The sequence below is a fragment of the Apis cerana genome, linkage group LG4 (assembly GCF_029169275.1).
Source record: "Apis cerana isolate GH-2021 linkage group LG4, AcerK_1.0, whole genome shotgun sequence".
Lineage (NCBI taxonomy): Eukaryota > Metazoa > Arthropoda > Insecta > Hymenoptera > Apidae > Apis > Apis cerana.
In genome coordinates this window covers 5531736-5555538 of record NC_083855.1, presented here as the reverse complement: position 1 = coordinate 5555538, position 23803 = coordinate 5531736, and the positions used below count along the sequence as shown (strand labels likewise).

Sequence of the window (23803 nt, the reverse complement as noted above, 5' to 3'; positions counted from 1 at the left end):
TTATATTTATTATTCTCTTTTTATCTGCTTTTTTATTTTTTTTTTTATCTTTTGTAGTTTCAAGGAATGATACATTTGATGAAAATGTAATGGCATGTGTGTTACGCGCATCGCTTTCAACACATCTATTTATCATTTGTCTATTATTTTTCACATATACAATAAACTTATATATATTAATTCTATTATAGCTATATATATTAAATAATGCGTTTTTAACTCTCTATAAATACTTAATTCCTTCATAATTATAATTAACATTTGATTTTGAAAATAATTATAGTTATATGTATAAATTATAGACATTATATTTATATTATATGTAAGCATCATTTATATATATATATATATATATATATATATATATATATATACACATTAAATATGTATATATATATTCAATAGCAAGAAAATTAGTAACAGGTTGTCAAGCAAAAAGGGAGTCTTCAAGTTCATTTATTGGATAGAATGTTAACGCCCAGAACCGCCCCTATGATACAACCAATTAGCTTTTATTGATGCATTCTTCTCTCCATAACTATTATGAAGAAATATAATCGTCTATTTATTTCGTTTTAATTATATTTTAAGACGTATATTAATTATACATAAAGAATAAAAATTGATATTATGAAAATATAATATTAACGAAAATAAAAATATAATAAAAAAATTATGAAATTAGGATTATATCATATGTGCATAATAAATTTTACTTTAACTATAAATTATACATTCATTAATTTATAACGTATTTCAAATTTATTTGTATTTATTTATAAAATTTTTTTAAATTCATATTATTTTTTTCGTTACATATTAAAATTCTTTTATTTTACATTTCTTTATGAGATTGATTTATTTTTGAATTATACATATAATTTTTAATAATTTTTTATTTAATAATTAAAATATAAATTTATATTATTACAATTTATCCAATTCATATTTAACGTTGTTGAACGGGTCACCTGCAACGGGTCTACTCCTTTCCACCCCTCGTTTTGTCCGATGCCCTTGTCATGACGATTTCCTAAGCCAGACGATTACTCATCATCCCCTGACTAGTTGTACAACAGAACGACTACACTGACGAGGTTATTTTAATCAACGAAACCACGTTCTCCCCCTACCGCTACCACCTCCAACCCCTTACAATAAGGGTGCACATGAAACCATAGTGCTACCAGAGAGATCAACAGGACGGGCCAGACAACCGGATGTTATCATTTCTACAACATTTCCATTGTGTTCCGCATTTCATCCCCCAGAACTTGTTCTTTATTTCTTTCTTGTTTGCTTACTTTTTTTTTAATTCACTATCTTTTACTTTTTCATCACATTTAAATATTGCATTTTAGCGAATATTAACGTATAAGCTTCGGAATTTTTTCCAAAATTTTTTTTAAAAATTTTTAAAGATTTTAAAATTTTTTCTATATTATTTATATTAATTGCTTATCTTAATGTATAAATTAGAATAAAGAAATAATAAATAAACAAATATTGGAAAAAATATTGGATATTATACCAAATTTTTTTTTAAAACTTTATATTTTTTCTTATTGATATAGATATTCTATTAATAACATCTATTCTAATTTTTGAGTCAAAATAAGTAAGGAATGGATCCTATAAATTTCATTATTCTTTTGATTTATTCAATTTTTGTCAGCAAAGTTAAAAAGATTTTTATAAACTACCTTTTATAAGTCCTTTTTCAGCTATATAAATTTCTATTCGATTCTCTAAAATTCCAGTACAAAGGAATCATTTCATAGAATACTTATTTTTTAAGTAATTTTAAGTAATTTTAAGTAATTTTAAAATGAACAGGAAATTTTTAAAAAGATATTCAATCTCCAAAAGAAAGATAAAGGAAAGTATCTTCAGTTAAATCAATTAAAAATTAAATCAATTATAAAAGTATAAAGAAACATTTCTAAGAAATTTAATATTCTCATTAATACTCCACAATTCGAGAGAAATGTTTCGATCTTTTTAATTTAGACAACTTTGATTTTCATATTTCCATCAATTTTCAAAACACTATTTTTCATTCTAAAATTTCTACATCTGTGGAACATTCTTTAAAATTGTTTTGCAATTTCAAAGAAAATAGTAGAAAATCATAATAAAGATTCATGTTTAAATGAAAATCAATGAAAAATATCTAATTTAAAAGAGACCTATTTAGAGATTTAGAGAATATCGTACTTTTAAAGAATCTGACTCGTCAATGTTCAAATCTATTTTGCATTTTATAAATGCAATATAATTGATTTCATTGTTAAATATTGAATACTAACAGCAACATCGTTTCTATTATCAGCAGGTACCAATACCAGTATTAGTGTACCAGCATCAGTATCAGTACTATCCCCACTTCTGATACAGACATCGTTGTCGTCGCTGGTGCCGCAGCCGCCACCGCTACTACCATCAGCACCACCCTCTGTAAGAGTAAGAAGGTAAAAGTAGAGGGAGTAACAGTACTCTATTCATTTATACATTAACGTAGAGCTCTCTGTAGAAGAGCTGCGCAGACTCACGATCAGTAGAAGAGGACAGTAGGTAGTCAGACTCGAGGAGGATCGAATATAATAGAGCCTCGGTCGGCCGTTTTTATGAAATACATAAATAAACGAAGTCGAGGGGCGATTCTTCGTTTTTACAAGGGAAAGGAGATTAAAAATCTCTGCTTTTGTCCTTTCGTTTCCCTCCTACCAATCTGATATTTTTTCTCCGCCCTCTTTTCGTTTATATTTATATTTAGCCAATGTCTATGTTCTGATAATATATTTCGATATAATATATTGATGATAATGGAATGGTCACAATATTTTATATGGCTTATAAAAATTCTGAAATTTCTGAATTTTTCTTGTATTCAATGTATATTATATAAAAAATAAATTTTAATAAGTTTTAAAATTCTTAATAAAATATATTTTAAAATATATTTATATTTTATTAATTATAATTTTATAATTTATAATTTTATTAATGAATCTAAATTTATATTTCTTATTATTATATAATATTCTTTCTTCTTTGTTTTGAGAAAATATAAAAGTATATTGAGCGTTTTTATTATTATTTATTTTAAAGTAAATAAGAAGTAATAGATGTGATAAGACTCTCGAGTATAGATGAAAGATAAAACTATTTGATTTTATCATATATTTTTTTTAAAATGTTTTAGATACATAGTGTTTTAAGAATACTAATTTTAAATAATAATTTAAGAATATATTTGAATTTATTAATGTTAATTATTGAATATGAATAAAAAAAGATTAATAAAAGATCATCAAAATAGACACGAAATAGAGAATTAAACAGGATAAAAAATGAAGGATAAATAAATTTTAATAACATTGATGCTAAGTATAAAGTACAATGTAATTTTATAAAATTATTATAAAATTTCCAATATTATTGAAAATTTACGAATTATTTAATCAATTAATTATTTTTTGAAACTTTTTATTTTCTCAATAATTATTCTTAATCAAAAGTGAAAATGTTAATATCATGGTTCACACATAACAATAAAGAATTTGTTTATAAATATTTTTGATTAAAATACTGTACTGATTAATATTATAAAAAATAATATTATAAAAATAAAAAATAATAGACGAAGATTTTATCTATATCTAAATATTTAAAATATGTCATAGTTTAATGCATTTCTTGAACCAAGAAAAAATGTTTATCATTAATTTTAATTCTTATCTCTGTTAAAAAGATTACTTTTCTTGTTTGAAACCTGTCGAGAGGAAACTATTTCCATCAAGCATACTTTTGTGACGGAGTAGCTGATAGAAAAAAAAAAAGAAGAAGAAAGAAGAGAAAGGAAGCGAGAAAAAAGGCAGCAACCCCTTTTCTTCATAATGCGACAATGCGACCCGTTTATCGAGTCTCCTTTTAACGTCATCGAGGCGATTCCGAGTTGCATCCACGGGAGTGCCGATGCGCAAATCCACGCATGGACACCTTTTCTCCCTCTCCCTTTCTCTTCCTCTTTCCGTCCCTTCCTTCACGTTTCTGTCTCATTCTCATTTTGCATTAAAAAGCAGAAACAAAAAAGGAAAAAAATGCGAGATTAGGAAAACGATGGAACGAGAGAATACGAAGAAACACCTTCTTCGTTATCGTTATCGTTCTCTATAAAAAAAGAACAGCAACTCATTATTATAGAACAGAAAAGAAAAAATAGAGATAGTTATATCAAAACCGAATTCGATTCATTTTGCATTTTAAATTATCTATAATATTATTATAAATAAAAAATTTGAAATATATTATGCATTTATATATCAATACAATATCAATATCATCTCTTTTCTTTTATATTTCATTTTGTAAAACGATTAATTTTTGTGACTGTAACTTTAATTCTTTTTTAGCTCTTTTATTTTATCTCTATTTAGATTTATTTTATCTCTATTAGAAAATTGTCACATAAAATTCACTTTTTTGTATACGTCAAACTTCATAATAATCAGTTTACAAATAATTATTAATCGCATAAATTCACATTTTTATGATTTTTTAATGATATCTTTGTAAATAAAAAACATGCCTAAAGTTTTTCTTTGAAATAAGTATAAAAAAATCTAAAAATGATCGAACCTCCATTGAAGATGACTCAAAAGCCGGAAGGCCATCAACTTTCATCACTGAAAAATCTAAAGAAGAAATCCTTTCTTCATTTCTTTGAATTGTTGTTCAACACTTAAAGAAAGTTAAAAAAAGTATGAATCATACGGTTCATGATAGGTAATTGGCAATGATCTGAACTGCAAAAGAGTAACTTTAAGCTTTTTTTGAAAGTTTAAACGATTGAGTAAAACAGAAAATAAATTGAAGAAAAAAGTTGAAAAATTGAAATGTTAAAGCATATTTTGCAACATATTAACTGTTTATAATGGACTCTTTCCAAATATAGGATAAAATTTTATGTATTTTATGTTTTTAAAAAATATATAATAAAATATCTTGTCAAAAATATTCTTTTACTCCGAGAATGACTGTCACAAACTATTAAATCGATTGCGAAATTTATCAGAAAGAAATTTTTAATTTAGTTTTTAAAACAAAAAAAAATATTTTGTCTTTTTATTTAAAATACTATATTAATGTTAATTAAAATTGAAAATATTATTTAAAAAATTTTATAAAGAATAAAAATCAATCGAAATATTTATTTTTTCTAACGCTGTTTGCTTTTGCTTTGTATTATTTATGCTAATGAAAAATTTTTTTTCAATTTCATTATATCTTTTTTTTATCAAGTTCGCATTTATTTATTCATTATAAATTGTAATCATGATAAATTAATTTTATTATTATAAAAAAATTTATAATAATCGATTATTTAGAAATTGGGTTTCTAAAACCTTACAAACCTTAAAAAAATCTCAAATAAAGTAAATGACAGAGTAAATTAAATTCATCATTGCCAAATGTAATTATTCGATTTTTGAAAAATCAAATCAATCATACAATTCTGATGATTCTGATGTCAAAATAAACAATTTTTCAAAAAGTGAAATTCATCACTTTAACTCTTGAGTGATTCAAATACAAAAAACTTACTAAAATATAATATTTAAACGTAACTATATAAACGCGCGTATATATTCAAATATATATTTGCAGATGAAAATATATAAATATCGAGAGAGTGAGAGAGAGAGAGATAAAAACATGTATAAGTATATATATCTTCAGGTATGATAGATAGCGAAAGAGTGAGAAGGAAAGGAAGATAGAGAGAAAGGTGGAAAGGGGTTGACGTCGAAACGAACATTGTGCGCACGCCATAACGTAGCAATAACAGTGTTCCATTATATGTAGGTAGACCGGCGAGAGGGAGAGGTGGTGGTGGTGGGAGTGGTGGTGGTGAGATTGCAAAACATGCCTAGATTAATGTTTTCTCATTCCACGGACCGCTTGTACAACCTCCATTCCCCTCGCTACTGTGATTCGTTCGCCAACCGCTACCCTTCCTAAGCCACGTTCCACCCCAGAATCACGGTAGCTCTGTCGCGTGACAATGAAAACTACGAATTGCATTGCGTTTCTACCTTTCCATAACTACCCCTCCTTTCCCTCCACATCCTCCGCCTCCTTCGTTCCCTCGTCTTTTATAGGGAGACCTCTTCACCAATCTATCCGTCTTTCTTCCTTATCCTCGTCTCTGATTCTTCGCCAACTTTTTACCTTCCTATCTCATAGTTTAATATTCTTTTTTTGTTACTTTCAAATTTAGGTATTGTCTGTTTCGTAATTTATTAGCTTCATCGGTTACATTTATAGATGATTGAAGGAATTACATTAACGTTATGATATTTAACGAGCTAAGATGAAAAAAATGGTATTGTAAGTATATTAAAAAAAAAAAAAATTAAGAATGACAAAAAGAATAAAATATTTTTTATTAAAGAAAGAGATAAGTCTTGGTTTATTTTCTTATTGCAAAAAAAAATAATATAAAATCTTCAATAAATCGCTTGTTTTTTTATCAACAGCATGCGAATGCAACAAATTTTAGAGCATTAAAAAAAGTATTTAAATAACAGAAATAAAGGTGAAAATATCATTATGTTCAACTGTTTCCATGGAAATGAATAAATATAAACATAAAAAAAAAGAGAGGGGAAAATTTTTTTTTCCATCGTTATGTCGAGCATACTTCAGCTAGAAGAAATCTATTCATTAGTACCATCTTCTCCCGGGGCTGAAGGTGAACAAGCGGGAAGTGAAGGAGAGTAGTCTGGACTCCGAGAATTCCCTTTTATTCGCATTATTATGGTAATGACACTGAAAAGCCGAAAAATGTCAGGCTTTTGTAACAGAAGGTTTGTCCGCCTGGTCCATTCATTGATTACGCCCCGCCTCCCTCCTTTCCTCTTTCCCTCCCATCCTCCCTCCCTCCCTCCTAGCCCTTCCTCTCTAGACATAGCTTGTATTTGTCGAGCAACCCTCTAGAGAAAAGTTAGTGGCTATTCGTACCTTTGGACAATGTTTCAACCAGCTTGTGCTCATCGATGTCGAATAAAGAAAAATACACCTCGTTTGTTTTTCCTCTGTTTCATTTATCAAATCGTATGTATCAAATTTGGACTTATAAAATGCTTATGCTTCAATTATGACTTCATTTTCTCAATCAATTATCGATCTCAATCAATTATTTTATTACAGGTGTATAATTTTATCTTGTAGCGAAAATTTTAAATATGTATACATTTTTTTGATTAATACAAATTTTTGGTCACTTATTTATAGATTTTAATAGGAAAATTATTCTATAATCATATTTTCAAGCTATTTTCAATTTGATCAACAAACTTTTAAAGATGCAAATAATTTATATATTAATAAATTATAATTTTTATTAATTATATAAATATTTATAATTTAAAATAAATTAGTTTTTATCAGCAAATTTACATATATATTTTTACTATACAAAAATAATTTTGAGATGAAGAAATTTATATTAGATTTGACAATTAGACTAGATTAAAAAAAATTATTATTTTACAAATAATTACTCTTAATTTACTCATTTATATTATGAACAACATTTTACGTAGTCATTTTGAAATCTTAATAAATTTATATTAGAATAAAAAAAAATATTATAATTCATAATATTATTCTTCAAAAATTACTTCAAAAATTAATTTTATAGAAACTATTTTTTACACATAAAATCTAGAAGATTAAAATCAAATTTTCTTCACTGTTAAAAAATAATAATGCAATAGTATAATATAATATCTTTGTTCAAGCCTATTGTGCAAATATCGAAACATTAATGCATAATGTTTGTTGAAATCAAATTTTAAAATCAATGAAAAATTAAGTAATTACAGTAAGATTATATTGTTTAAATATGCTGAAAAAAGATATCGAAGCATACTCGTTACAATTAGAGTTGCTACAGCAAAGTATGTCTCTGGAGATCAGAATAAGCGTGTCGACTCGATCATATGAGCCATAAGTGAATTACCGATAATTAGAGGATGGTTTTACGAAGAATGGGGAAATTGGATGCGCGCCTTTCTGAATCTTTGTTAATCAGTTCCATTTTGCAAAGCATCACTGCCGCAGTTCCCTCGACGACTGAATCGAGAATTCCAGGGCCGCTGGTTCTTCTAGAATTTCTCATCACATATCGTGCGCTAAATGTTTCTCTTTTACTTAAAATAATCATAAGTTATATGAATCAATTATTATATAATTGTACCTTGTTCCATATAATTAATTGATCTTCAATTAATTTTATTATATATTTAAATGATTGTTATTGATGAAATATTGAATTTATAGATTGTGTAATATTTTCTTTACATTTTTATAATTCTTATATTTTTTATGATTCTCGATATATTTATTAAGACATTGTAAATCTGAATATATTTAAAATTAAGTAATCGAAAAACTTTCTATAATTTAACTGATAGTATATATATAAATATATATATATATATATAATGTTATAAGAAATAGTATATCGACAAAAATATAAAAAAAAAAGAAATTTCTCCTTTTTTAATTTTTTACATATGAATTAATTCAGATTAAATGAATCGATTATAAATTAAAAATTCGAATTTCAATTAGAATCGTAAGAAAACTTGCGATATTAACACAAAAATAAATTTACTAATTATTTGGAAAAAAGATATTTCGAAATAATAGCAAGCAATTACCAATGAAAGTTCATTGCTGAATAATTGTAGTTTATCGTGGCATTGCGGCCCTGGAGAGTGGATCTAGCTCGGTCCGCATCCGCAGAAGGGTGGTTTTAATTACCCCTTCCATTACTGCAAAACCAACCCCGTTAGTGGATTCATTTAGTCACATTACCAGACCGCCTTCCTCTCTCTAGCAACCCTCCCTCCTCCACCCCTTTTTCTCCTTCCCTTGGTCTTTCTCTTTCGTTAACTAGTGGTTGGTGCATGTTTCAAACCAATATTCTGTCTCTCTCTTTTCAAGTTCTTAAATACAACTCGTATATCTTCACATACATTGAATTATTGCACTTGAGGCATTATATTGTTAATCTTATTGTTAATCGCTTTTGATATATTTGTGTTCCTTCTTTACAATAAACAAATATATACTTTTATAAACTATTTGATTTTATAATATGAATAATTAGAATTTATATAAATTATATTTAATATAAATTATAATTTATTATAAGATAACATTAATTTAAATTAATTAAAATGATTATTATATCAAAATAATTTTGTTGATATAAAATATTGAAAGATGAAGAAAAAATTTTCGACAGATTTAAAAATATATGAAACATTACACGTTATGAATAACGAGTATTTATTTTCGGAAAAAAGCAAACCTGACACTGCTTCTGAATTTATTTATTAACATTTCTATAAATTTATTTTAATTGATAGAATATATAACATTACATATAATATTTCTTGTTTAAATGTATAAATATGATTATTTTCTTAAATATTAAATATCTAAAAAAATATTCCAAATGAATATTGTATGATGAAAAAAATATATCATGATAATCTTAATCATACAAAATTTTTAAAGAATATTGAAGAATTCGATATGGAAATATTTTCAAAATATTATCTATTATACTATCTATTATATATAAATATATATAAATATAATAATAAAATATAAATATAAATATATATTATATTTTTTATAATATATTAACTAATTAATTCAAAGTTAATAATTATTCAAAATTAATATATTATAAATATTATATAATATAGTACAAATATATAGCTATCCAATTTATGATATATCGAGAAGAAATTGGTTGATTGGACTATGAACATCATATTGGTTTTGAAAAGAAACCGATCTTCTTCTCCACGTTCTCCACATTCTCGCCCCCCTCATTCTCAATAGAGAAGAGAAAAAATGAATTTAGTTGTTTCTCTAGTATATAGAAAATCAATTTTTTACAAAATATCTATATTTACAGTTAATTCTCGAACAATACAAACATATAGGCTTTGTTATATTGTTATATAAGAACCCCAACTTCTCGCATCCAAGAATTCAAATCCCTAATATTTTAATTATAAATTTTAACAATATCTCATGTTTTATCATATATTGTGTGCATTCTGTAGATTTTTATATATTTAAATTTTCTATGAATGCATAAATTTTCCCAACTTTAGTAAAAATTGTATTTGTAAATTAAATATTTATCTCAATAATATTAGACAAATTTAACGTTTAAAACGAATAATTTAAATATTAAATATTAAATATTTGAATAAACAAATAAACAAATCTTTTTCTTTCTTTTTTTTTCTTTCTTTTTTTTTCTTTCTTTTATACAAATACACATTGTGTATCAATATAAATAATTATTAAACATTTAATGCATATAGGGATATATATATATATATATATATATATATATATATATGTGTGTGTATAAGAGATGGCGGATAAAAGAGAAAGATAGTAAGAACAGTAAAAAGGGAAAAGAAGAGAGAGATGACGAAAACATGATAGAAGGGATGCTGGCAATAGAGTGGTTTCTTGGAGGGTAGAGGGTGCATACAAAATGCGGTTTCCTCGAGCAGTACCGTCTTCGAACTTCTGAAGCCGAAGGCCTTTAGCAGCCTACCCTTCAGCTAGATTGGATGCGTTTAATTACCCCTGAAATATCGTTAATTACTCGGCCTCGGAGCAAGTTCGAGCACGGTTGGGAAGTTCGAAACACACGAATTTGGTTGTTCCTTGTACAAACTCGTCCTTTTCCAACCTGGTTTTCCCCGATTTACTGATTCGCTGATTCGTTGATCCACCGATCCACCTACCCAACGATCTACCGGATTTCACCTCTTTTGTCCTCATTATCTCAGCCGATGCGCTTTTCATCTTCCCTTCCGCCTCTCTCTTCTCTTACTTCTCCACACCCCCTTCTCTACTACTAGTCCTTCTCGTTCTGATCTTCTGTAATCATCACTTTATATACTTTCCTAAAAACACTACTATCGACCGATGCATTTCTTTTGTCTTTATTTAAAAAACAATCGTTATATCAAATCGTTTTAATTTCTTAAAGAGAGCAATATATTTTTTGAATGAAAAGATTCTCAAAAAATGAAAATTATAAAAAATAACTTGCCTTCAATCTTTCAAGTTTTGTATATAAAAAATAATTTTTATAATAATCATTAAAAAAATAATTTTTGAAGCATCAGTTTAAAGTTTAATTGTTTGTTTTATTTTAAGCATCTTTTCATATTATTTGACTTTTTTATTCTTATTTTTATTACATTATCAATTATAATATTTTTTGCTTAGTTTTCTAATATACATTTATCGTTTGTTATTTATTATAATTTGAAAATGAATGAATATAAGATATTGTACAAATGAAATGCAATAGATCATTCAAATAACAATCAATGCATAAAATCATCAAGTAATTGGTAATATGATTGAAATATAGAAACTTCGCTCGTTACGCATCCTCTTTTCCATGAGGCTAACCCTTTCAGTTTGTGCTACGGAGAGATTCTAATTAATCAACTGGCCAATGTCCACGCTCTACCTGGAATAAATGCACGCATTCAATCAATAGGTTCCTTTGAAGCGTATCATTTTTTTCAGTATGACACATTAAAGTATATTACGTTAAAACATTCGCGCAATTTAATTTGTAACTATTAGATTGTACATTCCACTAAACTATGACTTATAAAACTTTAACATTTAAAGCTTGATAAATTCATTTTTTCGATTCATTTTTATTCTATATTACACGTTATCTTAAACAGTATTTATAAATGATTACATTTTTATTATCTTTTTATTTTTATTTTCTTTTTTTTTTCTTATTTTCTTCAATTATTGTTCACTTTCATTTATATTATGTGCATGTACATAATAATGATAGGGGAAAAAATCAAATCAAAATAAATTTTTTTTATAATAGTTTGAAATAAACGATTTAAAATATCATTTAATAAAAATACAGTTTTTGATTACATAATATGATTATATGGTAAACTTATTAATTATTATTTTACAATAGAGTGTTTTTTACAAAAAACATATCAATCTTAAAATTTTAACTCGTTATAATAATAAAATAAATTTTATGGTTATTATTCATTGTTATGGTTTTTATTTCAAATGAATAAATTTATTTTAATTTATTTTTTTTATTATATCTTTAGTTATTGTTATTATAGTTTTAGTTATTATATTTACGAAATAATAAAATGGTCAACCAGATTTGTACAACGGTATTATTCTTAGTATTGTATGAATACTAACTGGCGCTATACCCTAAGAGGGTGGTTAAACGAATGTTAACGAGACCGTAAATGGAACAACGTAGTGTACAGGAGCTTGATTAAAATATTAATTGAGATGGAAATAATGATTCGTTACGGTTCGATGATTAAATCGCCCTACTGTACTTCGTATCTTTGACTTTTTAATATATGCCACTGAATAGATTCTCAACTCTGATCAATCTGACCAATGATTCATCTGATACTAGAAAGCAATACTATTTTTTCATTTATAATAGATTTTATCGAACAAAATATCACAATACAATAAATAATTTTGCAGTATATATCGAAATAAATTTTTTTTTAAAGTCTTGTTTTTGAATAAATCAAATTTGGAAATTTTTCAATTAATTGGATGAATTCGTTAAAAGTTTGTTCTATATATGAAAATAAATGAAACATATAGAATGAAAATTTTCTCGTTTTATTAGTTACGATAGTTTATTTGGATAATAAATAAAAGAGAACAAAATTACTATTAGTTAATTATAAATTTGATTAAAGAAGAATTTCAGAAATCAAAATTTTAATTCTTTAAAAAAAGACTTTTTCAAAAAAAAATTCATGAAATATTCTGGATTTTGAGAATTTCGAGAATTTTAAGAGTTTCATAATTTCATAAACTTTCATAAACTTTCAGATTTAAATCTTATAAATTTAAAAATCAATCTCATTCACGAAAAATATTCTCAAGACTCAAGTGCGATAATTTAGCTCTTAATGGATACTTATTGCATTTTAAAAACAAGATCAAATAGGAAAAGTTTGTAAGAAAAGATTAAGCAAATATACAAATATTCTCCTTGATTGAAAAATATTGTCAATAACAGAAAAATTATCTCATTTCGATATTACAACAATCAATATATTGTATTTTCAATAGATTCATTTTGTAATTAATAACATTTCATTTCTGATCAAAACATAAGAGAACGAACGAAAACACAATTTGAATAGTAATCTTCACGTAATCTATGATCTATTGTGAAAGATGTTAGAGGGGTTGGTGATATAGGGTAAACAATTGAAAAGAGAGTCATTGTCTGGGATCCGTTGAAAATATAAAGGAACAGTTGGGCTTCCATTAAAATCACTTTCTATGAAAACTAATCACATAGACTGCACATGCTCAACTGACTTTAGGGTGCGTCAATATGTTAAACCACTATATCTTATTATTCCGTATTTTGTAGTCGTCACAACAAGAAGATTAATTCGTTAAATGGAATCCTCATATCTAGTTTCATTCCTATCTTTTCATATTTAATTTAATATTTAATATTTCTCAAGGATAATATATTATTTATACCATAAAGAATTATCGTGTAATATTTATTTATATATACAAACGACTCAATTATTTGAAATGCCTCCTCTCTTGATTATTGAATCATCAATGAATTTTTTTAAAATTATTATAGTAAAGAAATATGAACTAATTAAATTATTATACTTTTAAATTAAAACTTATATATTTATATAAATATGTATTTATATAAATCATCGCAATAATCTATTTTCAAAAAATATTTGCTAAAAATATTATCAGGAAATAATATCTATAATAATTAATGAATATTTAATTATTTATTTTAAATTTTATTAATAAAATAATTGTAATCGATAATAATGTTGGACTATTGAAAAAAACAATTAAGCAAGATACATAGGAAGCGAAGAAGCAGAAGTGGAAACAGAAGTAGAAAAGAGATAAGGAGAATAAGGAAAATTCCTATTGGACTCTCGTTTTCTGGAAGAACGATTCGCGGATCTGAGTTTCCTAGCGAAGCTACCGATTCTAAGCAACCAGGGACGAAAAGCAACTATGGTAGGAGGCCAGACACGGCGATCGGTTCGAACAATACCCATTGTCCAGCATATCATTTTCACGATTTTCCATCGGTCGACTTTCAACCGAGGAAGACTTCGTTCGGAGCCACCGATGAATATCGTTCCTCGATTTTCACTACCGTTACGGTACCAGCACCTTCTCGTTTCTCTTTGGTAAACCGCTCGAGCGGATAAAACGAACACAATGCCTTTTGTTTCTCATCTTCAACGCCTATCGATGCGGAGATTCGTCATCCTCGAAGAATTGATTTTTTGATCTGGTTTTCGAATATTCTTTTCATTGATTATAATTAATTTTTCAACGATTAAATATATCTATATCTTTCTCAATCACATTATTTAGGATTCTTTGTAAAAATCATTTGTCTTATATTGCTGTAAGGTATTTTTGATAATTCGTGAATGTAGTTTGTAGATTAAACTGTTTGATCTAAACAAATGTTTTTGCGATGTTTTTCAATTTATGGATCATAATCTCCAAGGAAGTAAAATAGTTTGTGGGAGATGCTATTGAAAATCATAGAATAGCATATCTTCAAGAAAATTGGAAAATAGATTATTCTAATGTATAATAAAATATAATGTTATAAATTAAAATTATTTTGTCCTTTCTATTATTATTAAAATCATCTGATATCTAATTGTACTTTTAATTTACTATCTTTTTTTTTTACAAACTTTAATAGATTTTAATATGTTGCATTATTTTAATGAATTCTTATAAACTGGCTGAAGATTAGTCCAAGTGAAAATTTACTTTTCTTTTTAATAAGTACGTGATAAAATAAGAAATGTATGTAATAAAAAATACTTTCTTATTACTGTAAATTTGTTTTTCCATTTGTTCAAAATTCAAATATAAATTCAAACTAAAAAATAAAAAAACATTAATTGGTTCAAAATTAAAATTGAAAATAAAAGTAAAATGAAAATGAAATTCTATTAATTTACTAAATCCATTCAAAATATTAAAATAAAATTTTATAAATAAAATAATCCCAGATTCAGAGATCTAAATGAATTGAATAAATATCATCCATTGTTTATAACAAATGAATCAAATAATATCATTTTAGCATATGAAAGTACTACCAACTAAGTGTAAAACGTAAGAAAAACTATGGAAATAGAAGAAGAGAGAAGGACTCGTCTTCCTCCGAAATTCTAGAATGACGAGTAATCATAATTTCGACAGAGTCAGTAGTATTCCGAGATTGAGATATATAATAAGCCTGAGGCTGCGTTCACATCACAGAAAGACAGTCCGATACGAGTGAGTAGGTACATTATACAAACGGAATACCTACCCCAACCTATGCCAACCTACCCGCCCATTGGCATCAAACCAACTACTACTACTATCATCGCTACCGCCACTACTCACTCTCTTATTGCGTGACTGTATCCTTGAGAGGTACTCCCACTATCTACAGGGTGATTTTCTTGAAGTATTTGTTCATAATGATGCTGCAAATTGTCTGAAATGCTTTATTTATCATTATATATATATATATAAATTTAAATTATATATATATATATATATATATATATATATAAATTTGGTTCCAAAAATATTCAACCATATTCAATATTTGATATATTATATAAAAATAATATATTAATAAAAAAAAATATTTGATATAATTAATAATTATATATGTGTTTATTATTTGATGATTCTATAATAATAGACTAATTTAAAAAGAAATACAAATGAAATGCATGGTAAAAAATCATATATTAAAAATTAACTATGAAATACTTAAAAGACATTTCTGAGAAATACATTTTGAAACAATTATGCATATAAACTGATTAACAACTTATTATTTTCAAACTGTCAATTAATTCGAAATAAATCAGAAAATCTAACAATTTTTTTTTATATTTATTTTGATATGATCCATAATAAATCTATTCCAATAAAATTGTAATAAAATTTAATTTTAAAAATGCAAATTTCATTGAAAGAAACATTGTGTTATAAAGTTATATTATTTTTTTAATTATTTTTCATATTTTAATTCAAGAAACTTTTTAAATATTCTTTTTATATCTTACATAACAATATATCTGTATGTTTTTATATTCAAAAATATATATTCATAGATGATATAATTTTTCTTAAAGGGAAAAAGATTTATTGAAAGAATGTAGCGTTTTCAATTTCCTATAGCATAATATTTATCAAATTATCATTTAATTAATTAATTATCAAATTTTACAATTATATTTGCAATTTTGCAAATGAGTATAGTAAAATAACAATTATTGAGGATGAATTCATAATAATTCTATTTTATACTTTGACAAACATATAAAAATATATAATATAATAATTTCTAATAATTAGATATTTATATCATAAAAATTCTCAATTAATTAACATAATCAAATAAATTCTTTTATATTTCATTTTGTTTAATGTATATTATTTTTAATTTTTATTAGCTAGCTTAGTTTGCAATATGATATAATTATTGTTAATATTATTTCGTATTATAATTGTACTTTTTTATAATTACAATTAATTATTATAATTGTAATTACATTATTGTTCAAAAAAGATATTTTTTATAATATATTCTTAATATTTCTATTTTTGTGTATCTTATACAGTGCATTATTCATTTGTAAGATATTTTTGAAGGAATAATTCTGAGCCAAAATATAAAATAAATATAAATTTATGTTAGATAAAATAAGATAGAAACAGATTGAAAACGATATGATGGAAATATCTAATAATAATATATAATAAATCTCAATCTATCTTCATCTCAGTTCATTCAATTCGTTTAATTAGTTAATTTTTCTAGTTAAAATATTATATTTTTATTTTAATTAAATTTTAATTTATGATAACATACATACATATTAAATTTAATTTTTTATATATTTTTACAATACATTATTATGCATTATTATATAGCAAATACAATTATTATGACATTTAATTATTATTCAAATGTATACAATTATTTATAAAATTATGATTTTTTTTATATAATACATACATGTTTATGTATGTATACAATAAGACTGGCAATAAATAAATTATACAATTTAAGCAATTTAATATATAATATAATATATAGTTACAAAAATATTATTTTCTAATAAATATTATAAATATCTAATAATACCTAATAAATAATAATAAATATAATAATACAATGATACAATTTATTTTCTAAAATATTTCTAATTTAAGATAAAAAAATCGCTTCGCATTATTATTATTAAAAATAAAAAAAAGAATTTTGAGATATGTCACCCGTTAGATACGCCTACAGATATACTGATACGACAAAGAATTGATACGTTCCTTTCGTAAACGTCTCTCTTTTTTTCTTTCTCTTTCTCCTTTTCGAGCAAGAGTACCGATAGACCGACAATGGAGCACATCTGTAGGTACCACGAAACAATGGCTACCGAGATTGTGGAACCTATTGCGGATAGTATTCCATAATATACCCTGTTGTTTCCGCTCCCTCGGATAGAGCTACCAGCGTGCTCGATGAAAATATATGGCCCCCTTTCCAAGGTCTATCTAAACTGACACTAGGTATGCTTGTTATTGTTTCATAAATTTTCTTTACACCCTTATTTTTAATTTTCTTCTTATTACTGTCATTATTATTATTATCATTCAAAAGTAATTATTTAAGACATTCATTCGAAATTTTGAAATCTTAAAATTATTACAATAATTTAGAGTTATTACAATAATTTAGAATTATTATATGATTACAATTATACTTTCCTTATTTAAATTTTAAGATAAAAAACTTAATTTATTACTTAAAAAATTTTTATTAACTTTCATTAGCAATACAATAGATACAAAGAATATATATAATAATAATATATCATATAACGTATCATATTTAAATATGCACATATTTGTTAGAATACACACCTTTTATATATTTTATTCTTATACATTTTCATTTTTATATTAAATATGGTTTAATTATATAATTGACAAACCAATCTTCCGTAAATTGCAAATGATTTCCAGGTAAATGAAGAAAATGAATTCTTCCCGCATTATGTAACATTTTTAACCCTAAGCGATCCTGAGAAAAGAGTTCTTCGTTAATACATCTATATTATACAATTTTCATTTTATAATTGTCATTTAATCAAATCTGATTTCAAGAATTTAATTATTTTAAATGTATTTTATAAAAATTTCATAAAAATTACATTTTATTGAATATTAAAATATATTTAAAATAATTAAATTCTTAATTAAATTACATTCGATTAAATGACAATTATAAAATGAAAATTATATAATGTAAATGAATTAACGAAGAATTTATAACAAAGAATATATCACACATAGATAAGTATACCTTATGATAGAAATCACTTTGTTCTAATGTTTGAATTAATTTTTCCTGCCCTGGCTTATAAAATCCAAATAATTCTGTTTCTGCTGGTCTAACAATAGTATCATTATCAAATTTAACTAATACCATGGTATGTAATTTTTGAAGATTTTTTTTGTATGTCTGAAAAAATTTAATTAAGATTGAAGTGATAATTAGATTACTCTTATATTAAAAATATATCACAAACAATAGATTACCTTATTAATATAATGTTCATTATTAATGTCTGCCAAAAATGTACTTTTTTCTTTATATTCTTCTTCATGATATGGATCATGCCAATATGTAGCTTGAATAAATTTTTTTTGAATAAATCTATTATGAAATAATAAATAATTTTATATAATTATAATATAATAAATTATAATATAAAATTATAATTATAATAATAAATAAAATAATTTTATTATATAAAAATAAATGTAAATATTAATCTATAAAATATTATATAATATTATTATAATTATAATTATAATTATAATTATTAATTACGTAAAATTTGAAAATATGTATTTATTTGATAGTAAAACTCTGCAAATATTTATTATGAATACTTTTAATCATTCTATATATTCAATATATTTAATCATTAAATATAGTAATAATTTATTTATTTAAATTAAATTTAAGAAAATAAAAATAAAAATTTAAAATTAATACTGTAAATAAGCTCCATATTTGATAATACGAGTGACATAATGGCAAATATCGGGTTTCAATGTTCCACAATTTGGTAATCCAAAAACACCTTGATGTTGACCACCCAAAGAAATAAAATTCTTAACTGAAGGATTAGGACATCTTTGAATTAATGCTCGGCTATAATGTGTAAAATATTTAATAATTATTATACAATTACTATTTATAATATAAATAAATATATTATATAAATTTAAATTTAGATTTAATTTAAAGAAGTTTATCAATTTTAATTTACTTATTTAAATTTCATTGATTTATTATTAGTAAAATAAATCATTAAATATTTTTTTATTTCTAAAATTTTTTTTCAACAATTTTCAAATTACGAAAACTTTAAATATAATTAAACATATAATCATTTAAAGATATTTTTTATTAAAAAGTTGCAATATATCATAAATTATTTAATTTGTAAAACACTTACGTAATAATTATTTTTATATGCGAAATTAATTAGATGCAAATTTATATTATTAAATGAAAACATGTATGCAAGCATGTATGCTATAGAAAAATAAAAACAAAAAAATAAATAGAATATTATACATGCAGAGTTTCATGTTGATCTTTTTTTATATATTTCATTTATTAATAAAAAAAAATATCAGAAGTAAATTTTTATGAAAAAAATAAACATAATGATGAAATTTATCTCAAAATCATATTTTTTCGAGACTTTAAAATAATTTATTTATATCTTCTACTAATTAGTTTTATTAATTTTTTCAAATAAACTTACAAAAATTGAGCACCTTGTGAAAATCCAATAGCATTATAACCATTTTTAAGATATTTGTCTTTTAACAATTGATGACAAACTTCTTGTATTTGAACATTAATATTTCCAAAATAACTATTTTCAACATCCTGAAAGTTATGTAAATATCAATAAATATTTAATTTGTTACTTGCAGTAAAAGTGTTTATCAGAATATCAATAAACAATTAATTTTAATAACAAAATGATTAATAAAATATGTTTATCGAAATATTGCTTGTTTAAATATTATTATTTAATTATTCAAAAAATATATATAAATACTTATATAATGAAAATAAAAATATACATAAATACAAACAATAAATATAAAATATTTGATTTTAGCGTTTCAAATTTTCAAATATTTTATTCAGAATCTTCGGCTATGCAAGTATTACAAAATTTTAATTTTTCAAGTCAAAATAAGAACATGAAAAATAAAAAAATTGCATTTAAAAACTTGTTTTTTATTTATTAATAATTAAAAATTAATAAAATTATATCTATGAAAATGCAATCTTCTTCTATACGAATATAAGACAATTTAAATTCAAACTTGACAATATACAAATGATAATTTAAACAGTCCTATATTTTTTCCGAAAAAAAAAATTGAAAATTTATTTATAAATATTAAAATAATATAGAAGATTCAAGATTTTAGATCAATTTCTAAAATATTAATTTAAATATTAATTATTAATATAATAAATATTCTTAAAATGTTATTGAAAAATAGAATGTTGCATTATTATATGAACATTTACCTAAAAAAAAAAAGAAAAAGATATATTCTTAAGAAATGTAGAAAGAATATAAGATGAAATTAATTTTAAAAAAAAAAATATTTAATTTTATTAAATTTATTAAATTTTAAATTTTTATTCAAATTTTTTTTTTTTAAATATATAAATTTAAATTGTTAAAATTAATTCTATTATATATAATTGAGATTAATTAACAATATATAATTAATATATAATTAACAATATATATATATAAAATATAAAATTATATAAAATTTATTATATAAAATTGTTCTATTATTTAAAATTATTATTATCTATTATTTAAAATTAAAGAAATTTACTTACCTCTATTTCATTATTTCCTAATCGAATAGAATGTACATAAATATTAGGTATTGTATTTTCTATTAATTTTTTTATTGCTCCCAAACTAAATGAAAAACAACAACTGTCTCCTAAAATATTATTTTAATCATAATATTTAATATAAAAAATAATACATTAACACATTAACACATTATAATTATAAAATGATTTATTTATTATAATTAAAATTATTAATTATTAAAATTAAAATTTATTAAAAAAATTTTTTTCAATATTTTTTTCATTAAAGAATTGAAAAAATATTTCAATTATTTTTTGCATAATATTACGGAATTAAATTTAAAATATATAAATTTGTAATAATCTAATAATTTATTAAAAATAATTACATTAAACATAAAAACATAATTCACATTATGTTTTTTTAGCAGAAAATAAACAATATAGCTATCATATAAATTTTCAATCTAAATTTATTTATTATCTACTATTATAATTTCTTAAATTAAACATTAACAAGCATTAATATACATGTATGTATATTATATTATATAAATAATAAAAAGATTTACCCATTCCATGCCAAAGAACAACTGGAAGAGATTCAGTTTGAATACCATTAAATTGGTATATACATAAAAAAAGAAATATTAGTAAAATATGTTGTTTTTCCATAATCATTATATTTCTTTATATATAAATTGATTGTATAAAATAATTATTCCTAAAAATAAATAAATACTTAGTTTTAAATTGATTAAAAATTTATTTTTATAAGCAAATAAGAATTGATAATACAATTTGAAAAAAGATAATTATATAAAAAAAAATGAAACTAAAAACTAACGATTTATCACTTTATTATATTATACTAAGCAAGGAGACATATTATAGACGATCGATATACTAAAAACATATTAAACACATCTAAATGTCTTATGACAAATAAGAATGATGAATAAGATGTTCTTCAAAAAATAAATAAATATAAATAATAAATAAATAAAAAATAAATAAGTATGACGAATAAATTAAAACAAAAATGATAAAGATAAAAAAACTAATAGGCGATTTAAATATTCGAGTGTGAATGTTTATATGTATATGTAATAATAATTATATATATATTATATTTTTTTATATAATTTTATGAATAATTTATTTATGTGTAATTGTAATTTATTTATATACAATCTTTTATGTAAATATTAATATTTTAATAATAATTAATAATAGAATAAATATCAATATATAATTAATAGAATAAATATATTAAATATTCTTAATATATCTATTCTAAATTAATAATAATGTTTTCTAAATATCATAAAAAATCATAAAAAGTCTTATTAACATCTTATGAATGCCTGTTATTTATCTAAATAAGATATTTATTTATACGTATAAGTAGCTTGTTTATAATATAATGCGTTCAAAAAACTTGCTTAAAATATTCCTAAGACATTACTAAACGTATTTAATATTTTGTGCGCCTAAGGCAAATGTTTTAAAGTTATTTTTTTATGCGCTGTTACTATGAATTATATAAATTTTAAACAACAATATTATAATTTAAATCAAAAAAACTATATATGTACATATATCTATATATATCTATATATATATATATACAAATATATACAATGTCTCATTATATAAGGTTCAATTTAAGATTGAAATACAAAAGTAAATTAAAAATATAATTTTTATTATTCAAAATTTATTATTTAAAATTTTGCTATTAAAGTTTTGCCGAGTAAATGTATAAACAATTAAATATGAATAAAATGTAAAATTATTTTACCAAAAAAGTATTATCTTATAAAACTTTCGCATATTTAATTTTATTAAATAACAATTATTAAATTATTGTGATAATAATTAAATAATTAAAATTTATTAAAATTATTATTTTATAATTTTTAATAATTATGAACTTACAAAAAAAAATGCAATGAATATTTTAAATTTATATCTTTGTAATATAATTTTAAATTTATACTTTAAATAATTATTTTCAAATGATTATATTTTTTAATTATTTCATTTAAAATTGATATTACTATGATCTTTGATATTTTTACTTTTTAGGTTATGTTCATTATACATATAATGCGGCACTCTATAAAAGGTATGTAAAGTTTGATATAATTAATTAAATAATTATTAAACTAAAATAATTTTATATATATGATTAAGTTATTAAAAAAGTATATTATACAAGCAATATAAATTATTTTTATAACAAACCTTTTATATGACTAGAAGAAAACTAAGTTCAAGTGACATTTGACAAAACATCAAAAGTATAATATAAGTAATGTATATAATACAAAGAAAAAATTAAGAGAAGATGAAATTAAAACAAATAAATATAAATAAATTAATTTCATTTAATAAATAATAAGAACTACAATATAATTTTAAAAATATATTTTTTTTAAATTATTTTTTTATATAAATATTAATTACTATTATTATTAATTTAAAAATATTAAATTTATTTTCTTTATAAAATATAATTATATAATTTAAAAATAATAATTTTTAATTCTTTTATATAATTTTTTTATCAATTATATGTAATTATTTATTTAATGTATATTATGTAAAAGATTTTTTGAATTTAATGATAAACATTTTTATTTTTTTTTAATTTTA

General features: G+C 22.6%; 1 protein-coding gene across 2 annotated transcripts; it reads right to left on the bottom strand.

Annotated features, from left to right (window-relative positions):
* Positions 1 to 17993: 17993 nt before the first annotated feature.
* Positions 17994 to 23494, bottom strand: LOC108003413 (palmitoyl-protein thioesterase 1). 2 transcript variants are annotated; one of them, XM_062073775.1, is made up of 8 exons: positions 23393 to 23494; positions 21715 to 21866; positions 21161 to 21270; positions 20046 to 20173; positions 19265 to 19423; positions 18802 to 18919; positions 18566 to 18724; positions 17994 to 18283 (listed from the first exon to the last, which is right to left on the bottom strand). In XM_062073775.1, exons 2-8 carry the CDS (start codon positions 21821 to 21823, stop codon positions 18158 to 18160), a joined length of 909 nt encoding a protein of 302 aa, XP_061929759.1. In that variant the 5' UTR covers positions 21824 to 21866; positions 23393 to 23494; the 3' UTR covers positions 17994 to 18157. The 2 variants fall into 2 exon arrangements, with proteins under 2 accessions (XP_061929759.1, XP_061929760.1); XM_062073776.1 differs by lacking the exon at positions 23393 to 23494 and adding an exon at positions 23084 to 23259.
* Between the last annotated feature and the right edge of the window lie 309 nt (positions 23495 to 23803).

What these genes read in the sequence shown, in the direction of transcription:
- LOC108003413 (XM_062073775.1), bottom strand. Translation starts at nt 21,823, where the DNA reads ATGATTATGGAAAAACAACATATTTTACTAATATTTCTTTTTTTATGT. An exon ending in AAATATGGAGCTTATTTACA is followed by an intron (nt 18,920 to 19,264) that starts GTATTAATTTTA and finishes ATTTCATAATAG; the next exon opens with ATTTATTCAAAAAAAATTTA. An exon ending in ATGAACATTATATTAATAAG is followed by an intron (nt 18,725 to 18,801) that starts GTAATCTATTGT and finishes AAATTTTTTCAG; the next exon opens with ACATACAAAAAAAATCTTCA.